At 44.5% G+C, this 21,311-nt stretch overlaps 1 protein-coding gene across 3 annotated transcripts in view; it reads left to right on the top strand.

Moving 5' to 3' along the window:
- ABCC4 (ATP binding cassette subfamily C member 4) overlaps positions 1 to 21,311 on the top strand; it is a 248,357-nt gene that overhangs the window by 195,054 nt on the left and 31,992 nt on the right. For all 3 annotated transcript variants that reach the window (XM_047720242.1, XM_047720241.1, XM_047720243.1), the window contains exons 23-26: positions 406 to 516; positions 1,464 to 1,564; positions 2,891 to 3,082; positions 11,907 to 12,062. In XM_047720242.1, coding sequence (XP_047576198.1) covers positions 406 to 516; positions 1,464 to 1,564; positions 2,891 to 3,082; positions 11,907 to 12,062 — 560 coding nt within the window. The remainder of the gene's footprint in view (positions 1 to 405; positions 517 to 1,463; positions 1,565 to 2,890; positions 3,083 to 11,906; positions 12,063 to 21,311) is intronic.

Raw genomic sequence — 21,311 nt, 5'->3', positions numbered from 1 at the left:
CAAAGTGGGAGCTGTGCTCTCTGCTACCAGAGAACCAGGAACAGTCAACCAGGTATGAGGACAAGCTTCATGCTGAGTTCTGGTGCTGTGACAAATGTACTGATTAGCCCATTTTTCCATGTATTTTTTATTAATCCTATTTCTGTTTATAATCTCTGGGTTGAATTTTTCAATGCATTGCTTCCCACAAAGCCACTGTACCAATTCCTGCTTGGACCGTACATTGTCTTGTGTCAGAACTTAGCTTTCTGGAACCTTCTGGTTCCTCACGTGTGGAACTTTGCTGTCCGTGTTGTGTAAAAATCTCCTGGAGCTCACCCTTGCAAAATGCTCTCCCTCATTCAGAGCAGTGAATCTGGTTTTTTCTCCTTCTTCCTTTCGCTTATGATGCTTCTCCAAACCCAGAGGCATGGTTCTTGTTCCTGACGACGTCCCGATGGTTCGCCGTGCGTCTGGATGCCATCTGCGCCATCTTTGTCATTATTGTTGCCTTCGGGTCCTTGATTCTGGCAACGAGTGAGTACAGATGTGAAGAACTATTTGTGGTATGACTACAATTTATAGCTGCGTTTACAGTTATTAAATTAAATTCTTGCCACCTTGTCCAATGCCATGTACTGTTTAGTTCTAATGAATCACATAGAACCCTTTGCCGTGTGTCGGGTCGGGTGTGATCCAGCAGCATGGTCCGCGCAGAGCGGTCATTTGGATCCCGATGAGGTCCTTCTGTCTTCAGACAGGTTGAGGACCGTGCTGGTGTAGTAGCTAATTTTCTGTACATTCCTGGTGTGGCGTCTGGTTGCTGTGAGGAGAGAACCAAGTTTTCTCTTGGGCATTTTGTCCACTTAGGGCTTTAAGTTTTCACGTTAGGGTTATTCGGCTCTCTTGGTCATCCCTGCCTGGTACACTAGGTTGAGAAAGATCCTAAGCAGGAAAGAACACTCTCCTCCCTGCCAGGTGGGTACCCGAAGAGCAGGTGTTGGCGTGTGTGGCACACATTCACTATCCCTAACTATTCCACAGTAACAACGCTGACTCACAATACTTAATAATGGGACAGCGAGCGTAATGGCTTCGATTTAAAAGCCTTGGCTCTTAGAACCCAGTGCCTTGTTTTTAGTGGTTTCCAACTGCGGTTGCATTGGCCGTAGAAAGTGAAATTTGGTACTGGGGTTCTTGAAACCGTCATGCTGGGAGTCTCAATAATGCCGTTATTTCTCCCTGCTGGTATACAGTCAAGTGTGTGTCAATCCTGTTGGGATTAATAAGCTCATTTAATAGCCTTTCTTAATTTATTGTGACTTTTCTATTTTACTGTAGTCTTAGTCATCAGATAGTAAAAGTAGAACTATTGCTATCGTGATAGACAAAGTACTTAAACATGATAGAGGAATCTTGTTGGTAAGCTGACAGAAGGACGTGTGCGGAACTAATTTTATTCCCACTTTTTCTTCCTCTTTCAGCTGTAGATGCTGGGCAGGTTGGCCTGGCGTTGTCCTACGCCCTCACCCTCATGGGGATGTTCCAGTGGTGTGTCCGGCAGAGCGCCGAAGTGGAGAATATGGTAATGTTTATTTGAATGTTCTGAGCTTTTTCAAGTCTCCCCGCCATTCAATGGCATAAAAGCGCTTCTTATGTAAAATATTAAAACTGTTATTTTTACATCGTAGCTAACCAAGTTTTTTAGATCCCTCTTCCATCTGTTTAAGGTTAACGTAAAATAAAATATATACATCTTTTTCTCAGTCTTCTGTGTGCTATGTCAGCAGGTTTTACATCCGCCACAAACTGTCTTCAAATGTAATAAATGTCTCTCTCTCTGTGGGAGGGAGTTTCTGAAACCCTGGAGAGGATAGAAGCTAATTTCTTAGAGGCCTGTTTATTTTTGTTTCTTAATGGGTAATTCCTCATTCCTGATAAAAGAAGAATTCAGTGTTTTGAGGTTGTTTGTTTAATTAATATCTGTCTCCCCTTGCGTGCGCCCTCCCCTGGTTTAGCATTTATGCTTGTACGTGTTGTGCACCTGAATTTGCTGGTGTCCCTTTTTTTCTGGTAGAATAAGCTCCTTCTTGGAGTGCGCTAGTCAAGGTGTTGGGATGGTTGGTTAGGAGGCCTCAGTCAGTAAGTAAATTATCTCCTCCTTGGAGTATTAGTGCCTTCTCATCAAGAGAAAAACAATGAACAAGAAATCTTTCCCGTGTGCTCTTCTGATAGAGGAGAAAGTGACTCATCATTAAAATGAGACCGGATGGGGCGCCTGGGTGGCTCAGTGGGTTAAAGCCTCTGCCTTCAGCTCAGGTCATGATCCCAGGGTCCTAGAATCGAGCCCCACATCGGGCTCGGAGCCTGCTTCCTCCTCTCTCTGACTGTCTCTCTGCCTGCTTGTGATCTCTGTCAAATGAATAAAATAAAATCTTTAAAAAAAAAAAAAAAGAAAAAAAGAAAAAAAAAAAATGAGACCGGATGACAGCCAGTTCAGCTCCCCAACACAGGTGGCTATTCTGTGGCCAGATTCTGGATTGTTGGCTACAAGTATCCCTTTCTTTGATAAAATCTTTGTGCTTTTTGTTCAGAAAAAATAAAATTTTTAAAAAGTGGAAAAATAAAATCTCCAGCATCCTCTAAGAATCTCTAATTCTGTAGTTCTTTTAGTTTTAATGTAGCGCTGAAGGAAGTAGACCTCAGGGAAAGTGTTACGAGACGGTGCACAGGTTTGTAAATCATCAAAGCATCCTCATCAGACTCGTCCTCCTGTCCTCCTGTCCTTTGGGAATATCGAGACCTGAGATGTTCCTAACCAGCTAGTATAAAAGATCAACAGTTCATTTATAATCTCTGAACACCTGTGAGAGCTCCGTTCCTAAGCCATGTGGTGTCCTTTGTCTTTCAGATGATTTCAGTGGAAAGGGTGATGGAGTATACAGACCTTGAGAAAGAAGCCCCTTGGGAGTACCAGAACCGCCCTCCGCCCAACTGGCCCCAAGACGGCACGATCGTCTTCGATAACGTTAACTTCTCCTACAGTTTAGATGGGCCTCTGGTTTTGAAGCACCTGACTGCACTCATTAAATCAAAGGAAAAGGTTTGTTTAAACCATCTTGCCTCTTTAAGATTTCCATGGAAGCTTTAACACTGCATCTGCTTGTTGGCTTCTTGGTGAACGTGTCAGGGGTGGGGGGGAGGGGGCACCTAGTGCCTCTGTGGATATAATTTCGGTTGGGCGAGCCTACTGGGGAGTCTTGGAAATTAACCATGGAATGGGGATGCCAGACTGTTCTCGTATCGTGAGCTTCCTTATGGCACTTGGTGGGCTGACCCTAATTATTCTAATTATTCATACCTGAGACCTGGTAGTCGACCCTCGCTCCTCATCACTAATGTTTTCAATATCTGTCTCCTACCTATTCTTACTTCTTCCGATTTCTCAAATCCCTCTCTTCCTCCTCCATGGAAGCCTCTAACCCCCCGTCCCTGTCCCTTTCCAGAGACTTGCCCTCCCGTAACCCGTATTCCCCTGTCTCCCACCTGTGGACTGCTTCTTTCTGAAACACATATCTATTCTTACGGGGCCTCCTGATAGCTCCCAGGCTGGGCACGTGACCCAGGTCCACTCGAGCTGGAGCTGCACAGCTGGCTTCAGCCACCAGAGAAGAGGTTGGAATCTGTGACCCAGTCAGGGCTTGAGCCAGAGCCCCCAGCGGGAGGCAGAAAAGGGCCCAAAGTCGGTGAAAGGAAACCCAAGGGAGCAGAGGCTGATTCACGCAGGAGACCGCTAAGAGGTTTGTGACCTGCACTTGGCAGTGTCTCTGTCCGGCAGAGGTGGGACCCGGGTCCCTCAACCCACACCGGGGCAGGCCGTTGAAGAATCTGTGGAACCAGAACAGATGAGACTGGAGGAAGCTCTTTCCCCATCTACCTCTCCAGCCTCAATTCCTTAAATTCTTTTTAAAATTTATTTCGGAGAAAGAGAGAGAGATGGTACTAGCCGGGGCAGGGGGTGGACAGGCAGAGGGAGAGGCAGACTCCCCACTGCGCAGGGAGCCTGATGCGGGGCTCGAGCGCAGGACCCTGAGATCATGACCTGAGCCGAAGGCAGATGCTTACCTGACTGAGCCACCCAGGCGCCCTCCAGCCATAATTCCTAGCATGCCAACCCCCGCACGTGGGTATTTCTTGTGTAGCTTCTCCAAAGCCTCCCACTCTCCTTGTCCCCAGGATGTGCACATTGTCCCTCCCCCTCAAGAGACCCTGCCCTTCTGTGGTCTGGCTGGTGAAAGCCGGCTCATTTCCAGTCAGCTCTGATGCATCTGCCTCTGTGAGACCCTTAATTCTCCCACAGCATCTTACATATTTTTAAACAACCACATCTACTGTACGCCTGTGTTTATGGCGGCATTACGAACGCCAAAAATGGAAGCAGCCCAAGCGGTTCATCAGCGTAGGAATGGATAAGCAGATGTAGTACATCCCTACCATGGAATATTATCCAGCCTTAGGAGGAGGCGACTGCTGACCCATGGAAGGTCCTCGAGGACGTTACGCTCAATGAAATAAGCTTGAGGACAAAGCAGGACAAATACTGTCTAATCCCACTTACACGAGGTTCCTGACCTGCTCAGATCCAGTGGAGACCAGTAGTAGGACGGCGATCGCCAGGGGCTGGGGGAGAGGTGAAGGCGGAGTTGGTTATTTAACAGGCACCGAGTTTGAGTCTTGAAGGACGAGAAGCATTTTGGAGAGTGTTGGCACGACGCCGTGAGTGTACTTAACACCACTGAACCACACCCCCGAGGTTTTTGGTTCGTGCATTTTACCGCAATTAAAAAAAGAATAAAAAATGAAAATGAGAAAGTAAAAGGTAGCGCTCACAGTGAGCTTTGTGGTTCGGGCTCTGGATCTCACGGCACCCAGAGGCTGCTGCTTTTTGTCTTCGGTCCCCCAAAAGTGGCGTTGTGCTGGGCACGTGGTGGGTGCTGACGGTCTGCCAGCGGGGGCGGTAAGTTAGTAATACAGAGTGGGGAAACCAGCCCGTCACAAAAACATGCATTCCAGACAGCTCCCAGAAACAGCCCATTTCCCAGATGTGTTAAATACTTAGAGACCTGCCAGCTCTTTCTCCCAGACCCATTTAGTGGACTGTGGCCGTAATGTAATGATGATACCCTTGTGATATGAAAGAATAAATGTTCAACTTACTACTCAAATGATACCCAGGGAGCAACTTTAGTGCGTCACGTGGCAGAAGCCAGCTGCACATGATTTCCAGCCCCATGTGCAGACCCCGAGAGCAGTAAGGGCGGCCGGGTCCCGAGACCGTTCACCGTGGCTGGTTCCGTCCCTCCGAGCGCGGTCAGGGATGCTTGCTTCCTCGCAGACCGTGTGTCCATCAGGATGCCCATGCTAGACAGAATTCTGTTAATTTGCACACATCTTAAATTTCCCTCAAGGCCATACATGGAATCACCTGAGAAACGGTGGTACAACTTAGAAATGTAACAGGTGTGTACTTTTCCATCGTAAACGCTCCCCTTCCCCAAATTGTAGGATTATCTGAGACTATACAGCGTTGGGGGGATTGAATTTGGAGACAGTTATAATAACAATGGTATCGTTTGGTTTGTGTCTTGGTCCACGGACAGTGTCCCCTTCTGCTTGGTTTAAGTAATTAGCGACTATATCCAGGCCACGGAGTCATGAAGTGACGTCACGGCCAGTTTTATCTCCTCTCCGCCCAGCCCCAGCTCTATTATTCGGGGATACCACTGTCCCCGTCCTGTGGTGTATTTGACTGGGACAGACTATTGCAGGGTCGACAGAGGGGGAATGGACCAACACAGGAGAGATGGGGCTTTATTCTGTTCCAGCATTTTCCTCGGCTGTCCGGATTCCTCGAAGTGATAGTAAACAGGAAAACGTAATAAGTACTAAGCAGGTTTCTAATTCATGGAAGAAATAACAAGTAAAAATAAAGAACCAAAATGAGGTAAATAGCACCCTAGGCTTCCTGGTTAGATTCTAAACACTGGCTGCATTTTTCATTTAGATGATTTTGTGGTTGATTTGATCATTTTAAAGAGTACTGGGCCATTTTAAAGCATTTTCCAGCTCTAGAGGTAGATTGATTTTGGTTTGTTATTTTTTTTCTTGCTCAGAGCTATTACTTGGATAATACATTTTTACAGATGTGTACCAGACCTTGCTATAATGTGCAAAAGTATTCGTTTCCTACATTTTCTCCTCTTTTACATAATATCTTCTCAGAAACCCCTCACCTCCCTCCAGTCTGTCTCACTTCCCCTGCTGACTTTCTGATTCCTTGCTGCCCAGTCTGTGGTACCTGCGTCACCTGGGAGTATCTTGAAAATGCTGACTCTCGGGCCCACACAGTCGTCTTATCTCTGAGCCCCTGCCCTGCCCAAATGTCTTCTCTCCCACAGGCAGTTGTACATGACTGTAACTCATGATTTCCAAGAAGTGTCCTTTGACGATTTGAAATTGGGCTCATGAATTATCCCAACCCCTGTAACTGATCGTGACGCTCTAGAAAGTTCTCTGTCCCCACCCTATAGATTTATTTACTTTTATATTCTGCCAGTTGTGAATTTCCATTATAATTTCATTCTCTATGACTCTAAGTTTATGCATCGATTTGTCTCTTGGTGGAGTCTGCATCAAAGACAGCATTCCTCCTGCTCTACGGCCTTTCCCCAACACCGCCCTGCAGGGTCCATCAGTACTGTATCAAGCTGGGCCCTGCTTGGGCCTGCAGTCACTGACCACCAAGTGTAGCAATATGTCTGAGACCCTTTTACTACCTGCTGGGTTGAAAAATTCATCTTATGGCACAAGCCAGGGCCATAGGTCTGTGTGGCCTGTTTCCCAAGCACCCTGTGCCTTCTCCTCACTCTGGCTGTAGGTGCCCCGCTGACCACAGGTATCCTTTTTGCTCAGAGATGTCAGGCCTGCTGTCCCATCCTCCACAGTAGACTCCCCCATAACCGTATCGCGCCTTGAGTGTCAGGTGGTAGGATCAGGAGAGGCCAGTTGCTTGATCCCAGCCACACCTGTCCTGTCCCCACAGGGATGTAATGAGCTGCCAGGCCATCCACGTGTAAGGAGGCCACCGGTGGAATGGGCAGGCGTTGAGCAGACCTGGTTTTGTGTCCCATTCTGCCCCTTCCTGGCTCCGTTCTTCCAGGCAGGCTAATTAGTCTTACTAAGCCTCCCTCTCATCTTCTGCAAAATGAAAGTGATAGGTCATCTAAGGTCGTACACTTCCAACAGGAGGGGACCCCCCCAGCTCCAAGGCTGCTGCCAGACAGATGTTCGGACAACCGTAGCCGTCACTGCCTTGGGGGTGTGACCTGGCCATAACCACTTCCAGTGCAGAAGCTGTCGTCTGCCGTTTGCATTAGTTTCTATGGTGATAGGATCCATTGGCCATGTCTGTCTTCCCTGGCCCCTATCCTAGACCCCAACAGTGTGGCAACAGATTTTCCATAAATTAGTCTGTCCTGACTTCAACCACCTCAGTTCCATACAGGACGCCACATATAATAATAAAAAGTGTGCAAAGGTGAATCCATGACAGAGCCTGCCGTCTAGGAGAACAAGGAAAGTTGTATAAAATCGGCTACTAGATAAGCTAGAAGGCGGTCACAGTTTTTATCAAGGTTTAGAAAAAGGTGACCTGCCTCTGTGGCGTTGGAGAAGGCCACATGCGGGGGCAGGAAGAGCATTTGCAAGGACTTAGGCATTTGAGATGGACTTGGTGACACATGGGCAGGATCTCAGCAGGTGGACATGCATGGAAAGAGCCTTTGGGGTGCTGGGACCAGCATCAGCAAAGGCACGATGCCATCCGCCTGCAAATGAGGGATCGAGCCCCAGGTGACGTGGCACAACGCTTGCACGTGTAACTCTCGCCACTTCCTAGGAATCCCGAGAGAGCTGACTCCCAGTAATATAAGGATGCAGAGTCAGTTGGGGTCCTTTCCTAGAAGGGACTTCCTGGGAGGGCACAGAGCTATTCTGCAGAAACATGGTCCAAGAAGTGAGCACACGTGGACCATGGTGGGAAGAGGCAGGAGATAGGAAGCCAGTAGCTACTGTGTACTCCTACCAAGATGTAATGGGGAAAGTGAGTCCGCTTGTTGGAATCAAACTGATGTCAATTAAAACAAAGTTATAGAGGTGCCTGGGTGGCTCAGTCAGTAAGCGTCCCACTTTTGATTTCGGCTCAGAGCGGTCAGGATCCTCAGGGTCCTGAGATCGAGGCTCTGTGCTGGGCATGGAGCCTGCTTAGGATTCTCTCTCTCTCTCTCTGCCCCTCCCCCACTGCTCACGTCCGCACTCACTCACACTATCTCTAAAAATATATAAAAATAAAGCACTGTTATAACCCCCAAGCTTGTGAGCATGCAGAGAAGCAGGTGGGAATCAAAACTACCAGTTTTCGTGGAATTCAGCAATTCCACATCTAAGAACTTATCTTTTTTTTTTTCTTAAAGACTTTATTTATTTATTTGACAGACAGAGATCACAAGTAGGCAGAGAGGCGGGCAGAGAGAGAGGAAAGGAAGGAGGCTCCCTCCTGGGCAGAGAGCCCAATGTGGGGCTCGATCCCAGGACCCTGAGATCATGACCTGAGCTGAAGGCAGAGGATTTAACCCACTGAGCCACCCAGGCGCCCCTAAGAATGTATCTTAAGGAAGTAATTAGAGTTGTTTGTGAAGATTTAGCTTCAAGGATATTTAACACAGTTATTTATAATAGCAAAATATTATATAATTTATATAAAATAAATATAAATATATAAATATTATAAATATATAAAAAATATAAATATAATAGCAAAATAGCCGAAATAGCCACAAATAGGGGGGTCTGTTAAATAAATGATCACATAAAATCTAATATTATGTGGCTATTAAAATATTCTGTTGAAATACTAAGTGCAAACAGTTTACTACAATTGGTTTATATTAATCTCATTTTGTTTAAGTCTGTGAGCTTGTATCTTTAAGCACACACACACGTAGGTCCCGAAAGAAAATCTGTCATCTGTAGAATGGTTTTATTTTTTTTTATTTTTTTTTTTAAAGATTTTTTTTATTTATTTATTTGACAGAGAGAGATCACAAGTAGACGGAGAGGAAGGCAGAGAGAGAGAGAGAGAGGGAAGCAGGCTTCTCGCTGAGCAGAGAGCCCGATGCGGGACTCGATCCCAGGACCCTGAGATCATGACCTGAGCCGAAGGCAGCGGCTTAACCCACTGAGCCACCCAGGCGCCCTGTAGAATGGTTTTAAATCAAAGTGCTGGGGTTATGACTAGTAGCCATTGACTTTTTACATTCATTTGCACTGATTATAATTAAGAAGAGTTGGTTTTGTGTTTTCAGATGCCATGCAGCCTTGCACTCTGGTGATGGACTGAGTCAGGAAAGCTTGCAGAGGTAGAATCTTTAGGAGGGGTTGGTGCCGTCCTGGGCGCGGAGGAAGCTAGAAGTAGGATGAACATGTTGAGCCCACGAGCCTAGAAAAGAAGTTACGGGATTAAGATGGGGTAGTTAGAAAAAGCAACTGTTTTGAAGGGAAATTGGCTCTTAATTATGTTGAGTTTGATCTGTAGAGATCCAGATAGAAATGTCTCAACATACAACACGCCAATACAAATTTTCAAACTGAGGAAAAAAAGACATTTTTTTTTTCCCAGAAACCCTCAGCCTCTTTGGGAAAATGTATAGGGTTAATTGTAATTCAGCATAAATGAGAATATCTTGAAGTTATCTGTTTGGTTTTGCGTGTGTAAACTTACTGATAGTGGCGATATTCTCCATGGGAAGTTGGTAAAGCCCGCTGGTGCAGTGCAAATGACACGGGCTTCCGTTTGGATGACTGAACAGGAGAGAGAGATAGCTAGAACCCGGTTTTCTTTGAATTGCCTTTTGGTGTTTATTCTCAGTTGAATTTGAAGATCACAGTCCTATGGTTGTGGGCAGCCCTCCGTGCCCCCTGCCGTATCACGGCCCTTTATGAAAAGTCTGCAAATGTTCTAGTTTGCACAGATGGGGTGGTTTTAGTTGGAGTGGTGAAAGCCTGGGAACATCCACACATTCTCAGAGACACAATTTGTGCCTGTGTTGTGATATGTCTTGATACACATTTGAGAACAACTTTACCTCAATGTACATTGAGAAACCCAGGAGATATATACGTGTGTGTGCGCGCGCGCACATTTGGACCTACTCATGGGCAGAAAATGACCCATCTGTGAAATGATGATAAACAGATGATAAAATTAGGCAAAGCCACTTCCCTTATATTTATTCCTGTAAAACTAGGCTCTTTTTTGAAAGGCCATCAGTAGTTACACACGTGAAACTTTAAAGCTTTGGAAGTATTCCACTGAGATAATATGCAAAGTTCCCAGCATAGAATCAGTGCTCAGAAAGTTCTTCTCAGTAGTACATTTTAAAATTTAAATTTTAATTTAATTTAAAAATTCATTTTAAAAATGTACTGAATTTACAAATGCTCGAAAGCATGTCTTACAGCCATCACTGATTCCAGATACCTAGTTGGGATGACATCATCTCTTGGGAAGCTCCCACCAGGGAATTTGTAGCTAGGTGTTGGGCAAGCTCATTGCTGTTTAAAAAAAAAAGGTCAGTTTCTGCATAAAGGTTTAAATGCTCACAACTAAAAACCAATTTTATATAATACAGTTTCGTTCCTGACCGGCATTTTACCTGTTTTATATTGGCTCTTTGATCTTGTCACTGTTGCTTCGGTTCTAATAACCAGACTGATACTGGACACGTATCTTTCCCAAGGGGGTAATTGTGAGTATTAATTACTTTGCAAAAATGCCTTTTGAACTGCTCAGATGAAAGGCCCCCTATAAAAAGCAAATGTTATTTGTGTTGTTGTTGTTGATGATGACGATGAGCTCATTAGGGGTATTTCAGCTACCGGCTACTGTTTTTTAAAACCCTGAGACTTAGATTTTAAAATTTTAAGGTGTTTTCTTCCAAGACAGAATGTAATAGCCAGAAATGTGTTGGTTGTTCTCCCAAAGAATAATTCCTCTTCGGTGGTAGAATTCTGAGAAAATGATTACTTGTTTATGTATAACGCTTTTCACTTACTGATATCTGTATAAAATATCTGTATAAATATCTGTATAAAAATCTGTAAAATATCTGTATAAAATATCTGTATAAAATTCTCCAAGAAATTCTCAGGATTCAAAATACGCAGACACTGGGAATAATGCTGATTTTAAAACCGACTTACTAGCTGCTGAGGAAATTGTTGGCTGATGGTATTATTATTATTTTTTTAAAGGTTTTATTTATTTACTTGACAGAGATCACAAGTAGGTAGGGAGGCAGGCAGAGAGAGAGGGGGAGGCAGGCTCCTTGCTGAGCAGAGAGCCCGATGTGGGTCTCGATCTTAGGACCCCAGGACCATGACCAGAGGCTGAAGGCAGAGGCCCTAACCCACTGAGCCACCCAGGTGCCCCTAATGGTATTATTTTTAACTTTACTTTTGACTAAATGGATCTCACCCAAGGACAGTGCCCGCCTCTTCCCCGCCCCCCCCCCACCCCCAGACTCAAGGGACATTTGTCAGTGTCTGACATTTTTGGTTGCCACAGTTTGGGGGGTGCTTCTGGTATCTGGTAGGCTGAGAGCAGGGATGGCGATAAACATTTTGCAAGGTACAGGACAGCTCTCTACGATGACGAATTATCTAGCCCAGAATGTCAACAGTGCCTAAGTTAAGACACTCTTTCTCACCACATTCAATATAGAACTTCCTTAATCCATCTTCAACAACTCTAGTGCCTCCTAGGTATGTGGCATATTGTTACGCTTAATCCCTCCTGGATCTTTTTACAGGTCGGCATTGTGGGAAGAACAGGAGCTGGAAAAAGTTCCCTCATCTCGGCCCTTTTTAGGTTGTCAGAACCGGAAGGTAAAATTTGGATTGATAAAATCTTGACAACTGAAATTGGGCTTCACGATTTAAGGAAGAAAATGTCCATCATACCTCAGGTATACAAGTCAGGGCATTTCTCGTGTTCTTTTTGTAAGGGAACTTAAGTTTAATTGCTTCTAATTTTACTGCCTTTTTTAAAGAAGAAATGAATGGTTGATCCTTTTGCCCCAGTAGGGTATATTTTTAACAGCAAGTATTTTTATCTGATACTGGGGTGTGTGTGTGTGTGTGTGTGTGTGTTAGGTTTAATAACTTACCAGAGAAATTTCTGGACTCAAGACTTCCCCAGGTACCACAGTTTTATCCACTGATAAACACCTAATTCTGAAAAGGAAACCACAAATGATTTGTTTAGCCCCTTAGAGGCCACTATAGGGAAACATGAGTTTTAAGTGTTTTAATGATACAATTTCGCTGTAGGAGATAAAGCTGACTTTTCAAAGGTAATTGTTTCCATGGAGGGCGAGACGTGAAACCGCTGGGCTTGGGGCACCACTATGTGGGGAGATACTTTGGGGAGACTTCGAATTGGCCACTAGTAAATGAATTGTGACCAGGAGGTAGTAGAGAATACTGAGAAGAGCACAGGAGAAGAAGGGCCGTCTCTCTGGACCTCAGGTTTCTTTCCCTCATGAGGCAGCTCCTAGCACCATCGCCCAGAGCCATTGTGAAGCCTGGCTTCGTGCGTGTGGAGTGCTTCTGACCTGATTCTGTTTTCTTATTCTGCTTCTTTAAAAAAAAAAAAAAAAAAATTATTTATTTATTTGAGAGAGAATGAGAGAGAGCATGAGAGGGGCAAGGTCAGAGAGAGAAGCAGACTCCCTGCTGAGCAGGGAGCCTGATGCGAGACTCGATCCCACGACCCTGGGATCATGACCTGAGCCAGAGGCAGTTGCTTAACAGACTGAGCCACCCAGGCGCCCTCTTATTCTGCTTCTTAATAGAATTGTGACTTTCAGGAAACCTTCCACAGATTGAATTACACACAGTCCAAGCTCCTGTCATTCCTTGTGGTTGACCCATTCAGTTTCAATAAAAATGCAGAAATTACGTATTGAGCAAATGCTGTCCTCCAAGTATATAGCTAAGGGCAGCGTAGGCCCCATGCCCAGTGGCCTGAGGCCTGCAGCCCTGGGGTCTGGTCTTTGTTCTGTGCTCTGCTTTGGCAGTTACACATACTCAACTCCAGACTTAGCTGATTTTTGTTTTGTTTTTGTTTTAATTTGGGGCTTTGTTATACTCTACAATCATCTGCCTATCAAAAGAAGCTGAGAAACACTCTCTCTCCCTCTCTCTCTCTCATACACACACACACACACACACACTTGAGAAACACAGGGAATGAGACAAAGCCATGCAGATGTGCTTCTTGGAACATGGATATAAAGAGCGTGCCTGTTTATTAGAAAGCATATAGAATACAGCACCCAGAACGGAGGAGAATGTGGACTTTCATCTTAAGATTGAGTATAGCTATTGCTGCCTACCACGGGCCACTGAAATAATTGGAATTATTATTCTAAGTAACTTCACAATCAAAATCAAGATACTCCTTTCAGAACCACAATGAGATGCCTCCTCACCCTCTGTTAGAGTCACTACTCTTAATAAAATGGAAAAGACTGGGGCATCTGGCTGGTTCAGGCAGTAGAGCATGCGACTCTTAATCTCAGAGTTGTGAGTTTGAATCCCATGTTGGGTATAGAGAATAGTTTAGAAGACAAAACAGGGGCACTTGGGTGGCTTAGTCATTGGGCATCTGCCTTTGGCTCGGGTCATGGTCCTGGGGTCAAGCCCCGCATTGGGCTCCCCACTCGGTGGGGAGCCTGGTTCTCCCTCTCCCACTCCCCCGCTTGTGTTCCCTGTCTCACTGTATCTCTCTCTGTGTCAAATAAATACATAAATCTTAAAAGAAAAGAAAACAACACAACAGAAAACACCAAGTTCTGGCAAGGTTGTGGAAAAATTTGAACCCTTTTTTATTGCTTGTGGGAGTGTAAAATGTAGCCCCTGAGGAAAACAAAATGCAGTTTTCTCAGAAAATGAAAAATAATGAAGTCACATATGAACAATCATATGGAATTATCATATCCTGTTAGCAGTTCCACTTCTGGATATACACCCAAAATAATCCAAAGCAAAAATTCTAAGAGATACTTGTACACCCATGTTCATAGTAGTAGTCTTCTCAAGATCCAAAGTGTGGAAGCAGTCTGCATGTCCTTAGGTAGGTGAATGGATGAAGGAAGTGTGGTGTGTTCACACAGTGAACTGTTACTGTTCAGCCTTCAAAGGGAGGGAAATTGTGACATGAGCTACAGCAGAAATGAACCTCGCGGACATTATGTTTCGTGAAATAAGCCCATCACGAAAGGACAAATACCGTATGATTCCACTTATATGAGCTACCTAAGGAGTCCGTTTGATGGAGACAGGAAGCAGAGTGGTGTCTGCCAGGGGCTGGAGGGAGGGATGGAGAGTTAGTGTTCAATGGGTACAGAGTTTCAGTTTGGAATAATAAAAAGAGGCCTGGAGATGGCTGGTGGGGATAGCTATGCGACAATGCGAATATATTTAAATACTCTTGAACTGGTCACTTAAAAATGATTAAGGTGGTAAATTTAGTATTACATGTATTTTACCACAATTTAAAAAATCTTTCCTAGCTCTCCTGTCCTGATGCTTCTGTGCTTTTCTTTTTCTTCTTTTTTAATTGAAGATTGACATACAGTAATTGTATGAGATACGGGCGTACCTCCCAGTGATTCCATATTTATATACATAATGAAATGGTCAGCACAGGACAGGCAGTTCACCTTTTAATCCCCTTCACTTATTTTGTCCATTCTAAAAAAAATTTTTATTTTTAATTTTTTAAAGATTTTTACTTATTTTGCCAGAGAGAAGGAGAGAGAGGCAGGCAGAGGGATAAGCAGGCTTCCCACTGAGCAAGGAGCCTGATGTGGGGCTCAATCCCAGGACCCTGGGATCATGACCTGAGCCGAAGGCAGGGGCCCAACTCACTGAGCCACCTAGGCATTCCTAAAAAAAATTTTTTTAGGGGCGCCTGGGTGGCTCAGTGGGTTGGGCCTCTGCCTTCGGCTCAGGTCATGATCCCAGGGTCCTGGGATCGAGCCCCGCATCGGGCTCTCTGCTCAGCCGGGAGCCTGCTTCCTCCTCTCTCTCTGCCTGCCTCTCTGCCTACTTGTGATCTCTTTCTGTCAAATAAATAAATAAAATCTTTAAAAAAAAATTTTTTTTTTTAAACCTCTCCCTTTTCAGGAAAAATGGAAAGACATTTTCAGCACATTCAGTCCCTGTATTTAACAATTCCCTCTGGCTAGTAAATTCATGACTTAGTGATTGCAGTAGAAAATGAATGAGTTGAAATTCCCAAGTTTTATATTTTGGTTGTACCCATCTCTGAAATGGGCCAAATGAGATTAGTTAGCAGAAGTGAAGGGTGTGTCTGTGAAGTACTTTCATGTCCTTGGATGAAAGGATCGAGGAACATGTCCCACATTATTTTTAATGCTTCTTAATAAGAAATGGTTGTATGCTTGTGTACATAAAAGGACTGTATAAATAAAGAAATAACGTTAGATGATTCTTGGCTCTGCCACTGATGTTTTGGAAGCACATCTGAGCAAAGACTAAATACACCTTGACATCACCAGGTTTTGGTTTTCTTCCATGACTTCCCACCCTACTTCTGAGCATGCTTGGGGTGCGCGCACATCCAGAGACCGTGCTTACAAAACAGTACTAAGCTTTGTATCCATGTAGATAGTGATCACCAACCATTGTAAACACAGAATCTTTCTTTTCTCACTTGCTGTCTCTAAGGCGCGATGTTTGTTGATGAAAGCGAGTCTAGAGAGACTGTGCAAAGTGTGTAAAGGGTCCCAGGAAATCTTGCAGGAGGCAGCCTGGGATAGAATCTTCAAGGGTCAACACGACCTACGTTTTTATTCCGAGTGACCTTGATGACGTCACTTGGCTGCCAAGCTCCACCGTCCTTGTCCTTAAACCAGGTCTAGTAATTACTGCCTCACTGATGTGTCCTGAAGATGTAACGGGGTGAGAAAATGTGTGTGGCCCAATGCCCTGCTCTCAGGAATGCTTCGTAAGTAGTGACTGGTATCAATTAAGGGTCAGGGCACTAGCCTTTCCAGTATTACTGTTACTTAAGTAAAAGAGGGAACAGGTGCTTTTCAATTTCTATTTATGTTTTTGTGGTCCTTGGTGATTTCCTTTACATCTCTTGCTTATCACATAAACCAACTTGTTTCTATAAATTTAAACAGTGAAACAAAACAAGTGAGCCCAAGGTGAATTTTAGGGTAGCAAGGAACAGAAAACCTGTCCAACATTTTTCTCACTAGGAACAAGAGAAGTATCACTTGTTTTCTTTTCTCTTCCGGCTCCTCGCCCACCTGCCTTCTTTCCTGACCACTGCTCTGTACCCGCTAATACTGTGCAGTCCCCCATAAAGACCCTGTTTTTCTCAGCTCTCCCCACATGCCTGGCTATTTCCTACCTCCCCTGGAGGCTGTCTCTCTCATTTCCGCCGCTCTGGTGCTGGTTGTCATCCCGGACAAATGTCACATGTATTCCTAACGTGTGACATTTGCGGAAACCTTCGCGTGTTTTAGCTTCTCTCCTTCCTGTCCCCCAACTTCCTCCTCACAGTTCTGTGGTTCTCCCTATTGTTGGACCCATTTACAAATGGAGGCACTGTGAGTTGAACCCATGTAACAGCAAGCGGCTGAGCCAGGGTTCATGTTTACTTTAGGGGGAGGCCCCCCTCCGCATCCCAGGCAGCTGCCCGCTGTGCTGGGGGTCAGAGCCCCGGGGACCTACGTCCACAGCAGCACTGCTGTCTCATGGTCCTGTGCGCACACGTGTGCACACACACGTGCCAAAACACATATTCCCCCACACACTGTCACTCCTAGTGCTCTGCGCTCTAGTTTCCGTTATGTCCATTCTGTGCTCTTTCGTCTAAAAGACAGAATGATGGTCATGAGGCACAAAACGGCTTTCATGACCCATGGGCCGCACCTGCAGTTTGAGAAAGCACGTTCCCTCACGGTCCCCTGTCTGGCCGGGCTCCTGCGACGTATGAGTCCCAGGCCTGGAGCCTCCCGGGTGGCCCCAGTTCTCAAAGCAGTCCCGCTGGCTTCTCCCTGCTTTCCAGGAAAGAAAAGAAAGCTGGTGGGGCTGGTTAATGACATACCCTGAGTCCAATAGCTACGGAGCAGTAGAATCAGAGCTCAGGGCTGTCTGACTTAAATACATAAGGAGTTGTGTTTTTTTTTTTTTTTTTTTTTTTGAACCAGCTGATCTCCAATATCTCACCCATTGTTTTCTACCCCACTCCAAAAGGATTCCCAGAGACCATGATGAAGGAGAATCAATAGAGAGCGAAGTCAAAAGATACTTCTGGTGCAGTTTTTCCCATTCGGATGGTTGTGGTTTTGAAAGGCTGAAACACTTGTGACTTTGGTTGGAAGACTTGAAGCACACTCAGCACTGAAAGAAAATCGATTTAGGAAAAGGGGTTAATTCATTTATAGGTCATGGGTGAGCCTCAGGAGTAGGTACTCGAAATCGTACCTTGTTAGACCTGAGAGCCCGTCCTCCGTACGGTGTCTGACTGCGGAGGTGGGAAGGTCTGGTGGTCTTGGCCCATAAAGTTACTTGTCTACAGCATAGCAGACAGCTTGCATCCCTCTGTCTCCCCCAAATCAATAGGAAGCAGCGTCCTTGTGTCTCAACACCCTGATTTAGGGAACCAGCAAAGTTTGGAGCAGTCTCTGCAAAGGAGAATGGAGGGGTTTTGTTTTTGTTTCCAGGGTTTGTTTGTTTGTGTTCCCACTTTTGCTGAGACAGGCCTGCGTCATTCCCTAGCTCCAGGCTTGCCGTGAACCTGGCTGCAGCCGTGAGCTTCCAAGGCGGTCCCACTCTCCCAGGCTCATCCTGGTTGCCCTTGACTGCGCGGTGAGAGATCAGACCTGGGAGAAGAGGCAATCGCAGCCAGGACCGACATCAGAACAAGTAGCAAGGGAGTGGCGACACATGGTGGGACAGCCAGGAGCCAATCCTGTAGGGAACGTTTGGAAACGAAACCTGTATTCTTATGAATGTACTCCGCCACTTGTATAATTGCAAGGGTGAGCAAAAAATATAAAAAATAAAAAAAGATGAAAGCACTTTCTGAACTTCCAAACAGAACAAACAGGTCGTCTAAATGGACACTTCCCTTTATGCTCACGACCTGAAATAGTTAAACACGTTCCCCAGAGAGATCAGCAAGACGAGATTGTATTTAGGGACGAGCTTGCTTATCTGCAAGGATCTGGAAAAATGGATTTCAAAACTTTTGGATGGATCCCCTACATCTAAGGCCCCTTCCTTTCCTTTTGGCACCAAGAAAATGTTTTCAGTTGAAAAGTGATGCCATGCAAATTCATTATTTATGATTGCACCCCAAGGGCTGGCACAGATCAACAGCTATCCTCTTTATCATGATTAAACAGATTCATTTTTCACATTTAATAGACTTTTTGAGAATCAAAGCAAAAGCGAGGTATTTTTTAAACCATCCACTCTGCTTCTTCGGTATTTCCATTCCCTGGGTTATCTTCCGTAGGTGGAAAATGTTCACCAAAGCTGTCTCTTTAAGACTTCTTTATTCTTACCTGGTTTTCTTTCCTCTCTCTCTCTCTTTTTTTTTTTTTTCCCTTGTTGGGAACAAAACTCTGCAAGAGAAGAGGTAGGTATGCTGTTACTAGTAAAGAAATACAACTGGATTGTAGCCTAATGCAGTCAGTCTTTTGTTTCTGACACTGAAGTCTTCATTAAAGCCCGGGGAACTGCTTCCCGGAGCTCCTGACCTTTTTGTATCAAGAGAGGACTTTACGGGACTTAAATTCTTTTTCCTTTGTTGGCAAACAATGTTCTTTTCTTCTGAATATGGATGATGATCGGTTCATTTAGAGGCTACAGGATTTAACAAAAAAAAAAAAAAAAAGGGAAAGCAAGATTTAAAGCTCTTTCAGGTGACTCTCATTCTTGAAGCAGGGATACGAGCTGCCCTTCGTAAAGGTCCTCCAGTTAGAAATGAAAATGTAGCTGGTAGGACATAGGGGACCAGCAGCCAGTCCGGAAGATACATTTTAGTCGCGGGCCGTTTCCTAGTTGGGGCCTGACATGACGAGGGTACGGTAAAGTGTTGTGCTTTATCTGCCTGGTTTGTAACCACTTGTACATTTTTTTTGTTTGTTTTTTTGTTTTTGGTTTTCTCTTGGTCCAGCCAGGGTCATTTTAAGCTTCGGAAGGTTAGTGGGTAGGGTTTCTTTTTAGGATAACGGCCGGTCTGTCTTCCAGTAGCGTATACAAAAGGCCCGGTCGGACTGTGGTTCTGTCTTACAGTTGTGCTGAGGGATTATCAATTTACTCCACTAAATGCATTGACTCAGAAGGGCCGTTTTTGGGTCACATGGCCGATAGGAACTTGTGTTATGTTGGTAACAAAGGAGAACATTACTGAATATGGCACAGAGGATTAAAAAAAAAAAAAGTCAACTTTAAGCTGATGAAAAACAGATTGGAAGCTCAGGTTCTATTTAAAAGATGACACAGAACAAGAGTATTTGTTTTCCTAACTCAGCCATGCCAGCCATCTCTTATTAAATGAGGTTTAATTGTGTACCTTCGGAAAAAAAATATACTTAGGCTAATATATTTAGTCTGTATTCTGTGTTTACATGACGGGTGTGTGTCCAGCCGTAAATCTCGACACTGAAATGTTCTGCCTGTAAACATTTTTACAACATTTATTTATAAGATTCGTTTATTAACTTCATTGCTTGGAGGTGGGTACTTTAAATAATAGTATCTATCAGAAATGATAATTAATTTGACCCTTATCTGCTTCTGCAGTGTGTGTCTCCTGTGAGCACTTTTATTACCTTTTGAAGATAATATAGTGGTTTCTTATTTGGCAAGTGGATGAAAGTAGAATGAATAGAAACCAAAATGAACACCATGCATAAAACACATCGGCATATTAAAACAGACATTGTTAACAAATTGCCCACTGGTTTAAAAAAAAAAATACGGCTTCAATCAGTTAATGTTCTAATAAATCATTCCCTTCATTCAAGTTTTGACTGAAATTGTACTCATTTTGAAATACATATTTGGCATGTCATGACAAAGAAAAATAATTCGAATCCACTAAACTCTTTTCTTCTGATGACTGCTAAGTAAACATGAGTAATCGTCTACTATTTCCCTTCAGATTGACAGTAGAGTTTTAAGTGGCAGTAGGAAATGGTTAAATTTAACTTTTTTCTTTTTCTGGTCACGGTGACTCGCTGACATGAGCACAACCTCCCTACGGCCTGCAGGTACCCGAGGAGTCTGTTTCAAGCTCAGCGTAAAGCAGCTGCAGCTTTCTGCAAAGAATCCCACTAGCCCCCCAGTCTTTGGAGAGAGTCATCCCTTTCCAGACCTTTTCTGAAAGAGAAAAAGGTGAGGGAGGTGATGAGAGAGACCCTTCTTGATGGTGAGCGAGGTGATCGCATTTTAAAGGTGTGCTCCCATGCCCGTTCTCTAAAACCATCAAAACCATGACTTTCAAACCCAGAAATCCCGGGCCCTTCCAGCATTTAACAAAGGAAGGAAATTCTGTCTTTTAAACACAAGGCAGTTTTTTTGTAGATTAGCTTTGGTAACGCCTCTGCAGAGTGTACTTTAGAAACCAGGTGGACCCTTTATCGTAGACCTCTTACTGGACACGAGTTTGCTTTATGAGAGCCCCTGAAGGCAGACCTATTTGGGTCCTGTACATCCAGACAGGCTTGTGGTTAGTAGAAGCCAAGAGACCTCCTCCTCATTCTTTGGTGTTGAAGCTGATTCCTTAACCTGTTCTCTTTCAGCCTCTTTACCTCCCCAAATCCCAGTCTTCAGAGTTTGGGCCCCAGAGCAGATACTGGCCATGGTTTAGAGCCTTGGTGGGAGGAGGATGAGTAACAGCCCTCCTCCCTTTGGGAACCTTCCAGAAATCAGATGGAGGAGGAGAAACGCCTAGCTTGTTGAACTCTTGTTGGAATTGATCATTACGAAGAGTAAGACAAAGTAGAATCTGAAGAACTTCTCAAGTAGAACAAAGACTTTCAAATACCGAACACAGATTGTTATCTCCCTGATGGGGAACTCTTACCATTGCTTAGATGGTGGTTTAGTCTTTGGTCCTAAACTTGGTAGTTTTAAGGAAGACTTTGACCTGGGGTCTT

The sequence above is a fragment of the Lutra lutra genome, chromosome 3 (assembly GCF_902655055.1).
Source record: "Lutra lutra chromosome 3, mLutLut1.2, whole genome shotgun sequence".
Classification (NCBI taxonomy): Eukaryota; Metazoa; Chordata; class Mammalia; order Carnivora; family Mustelidae; genus Lutra; species Lutra lutra.
Note: the sequence above shows the minus strand (reverse complement) of the source record. Positions and strands in the feature narration are given on the sequence as shown.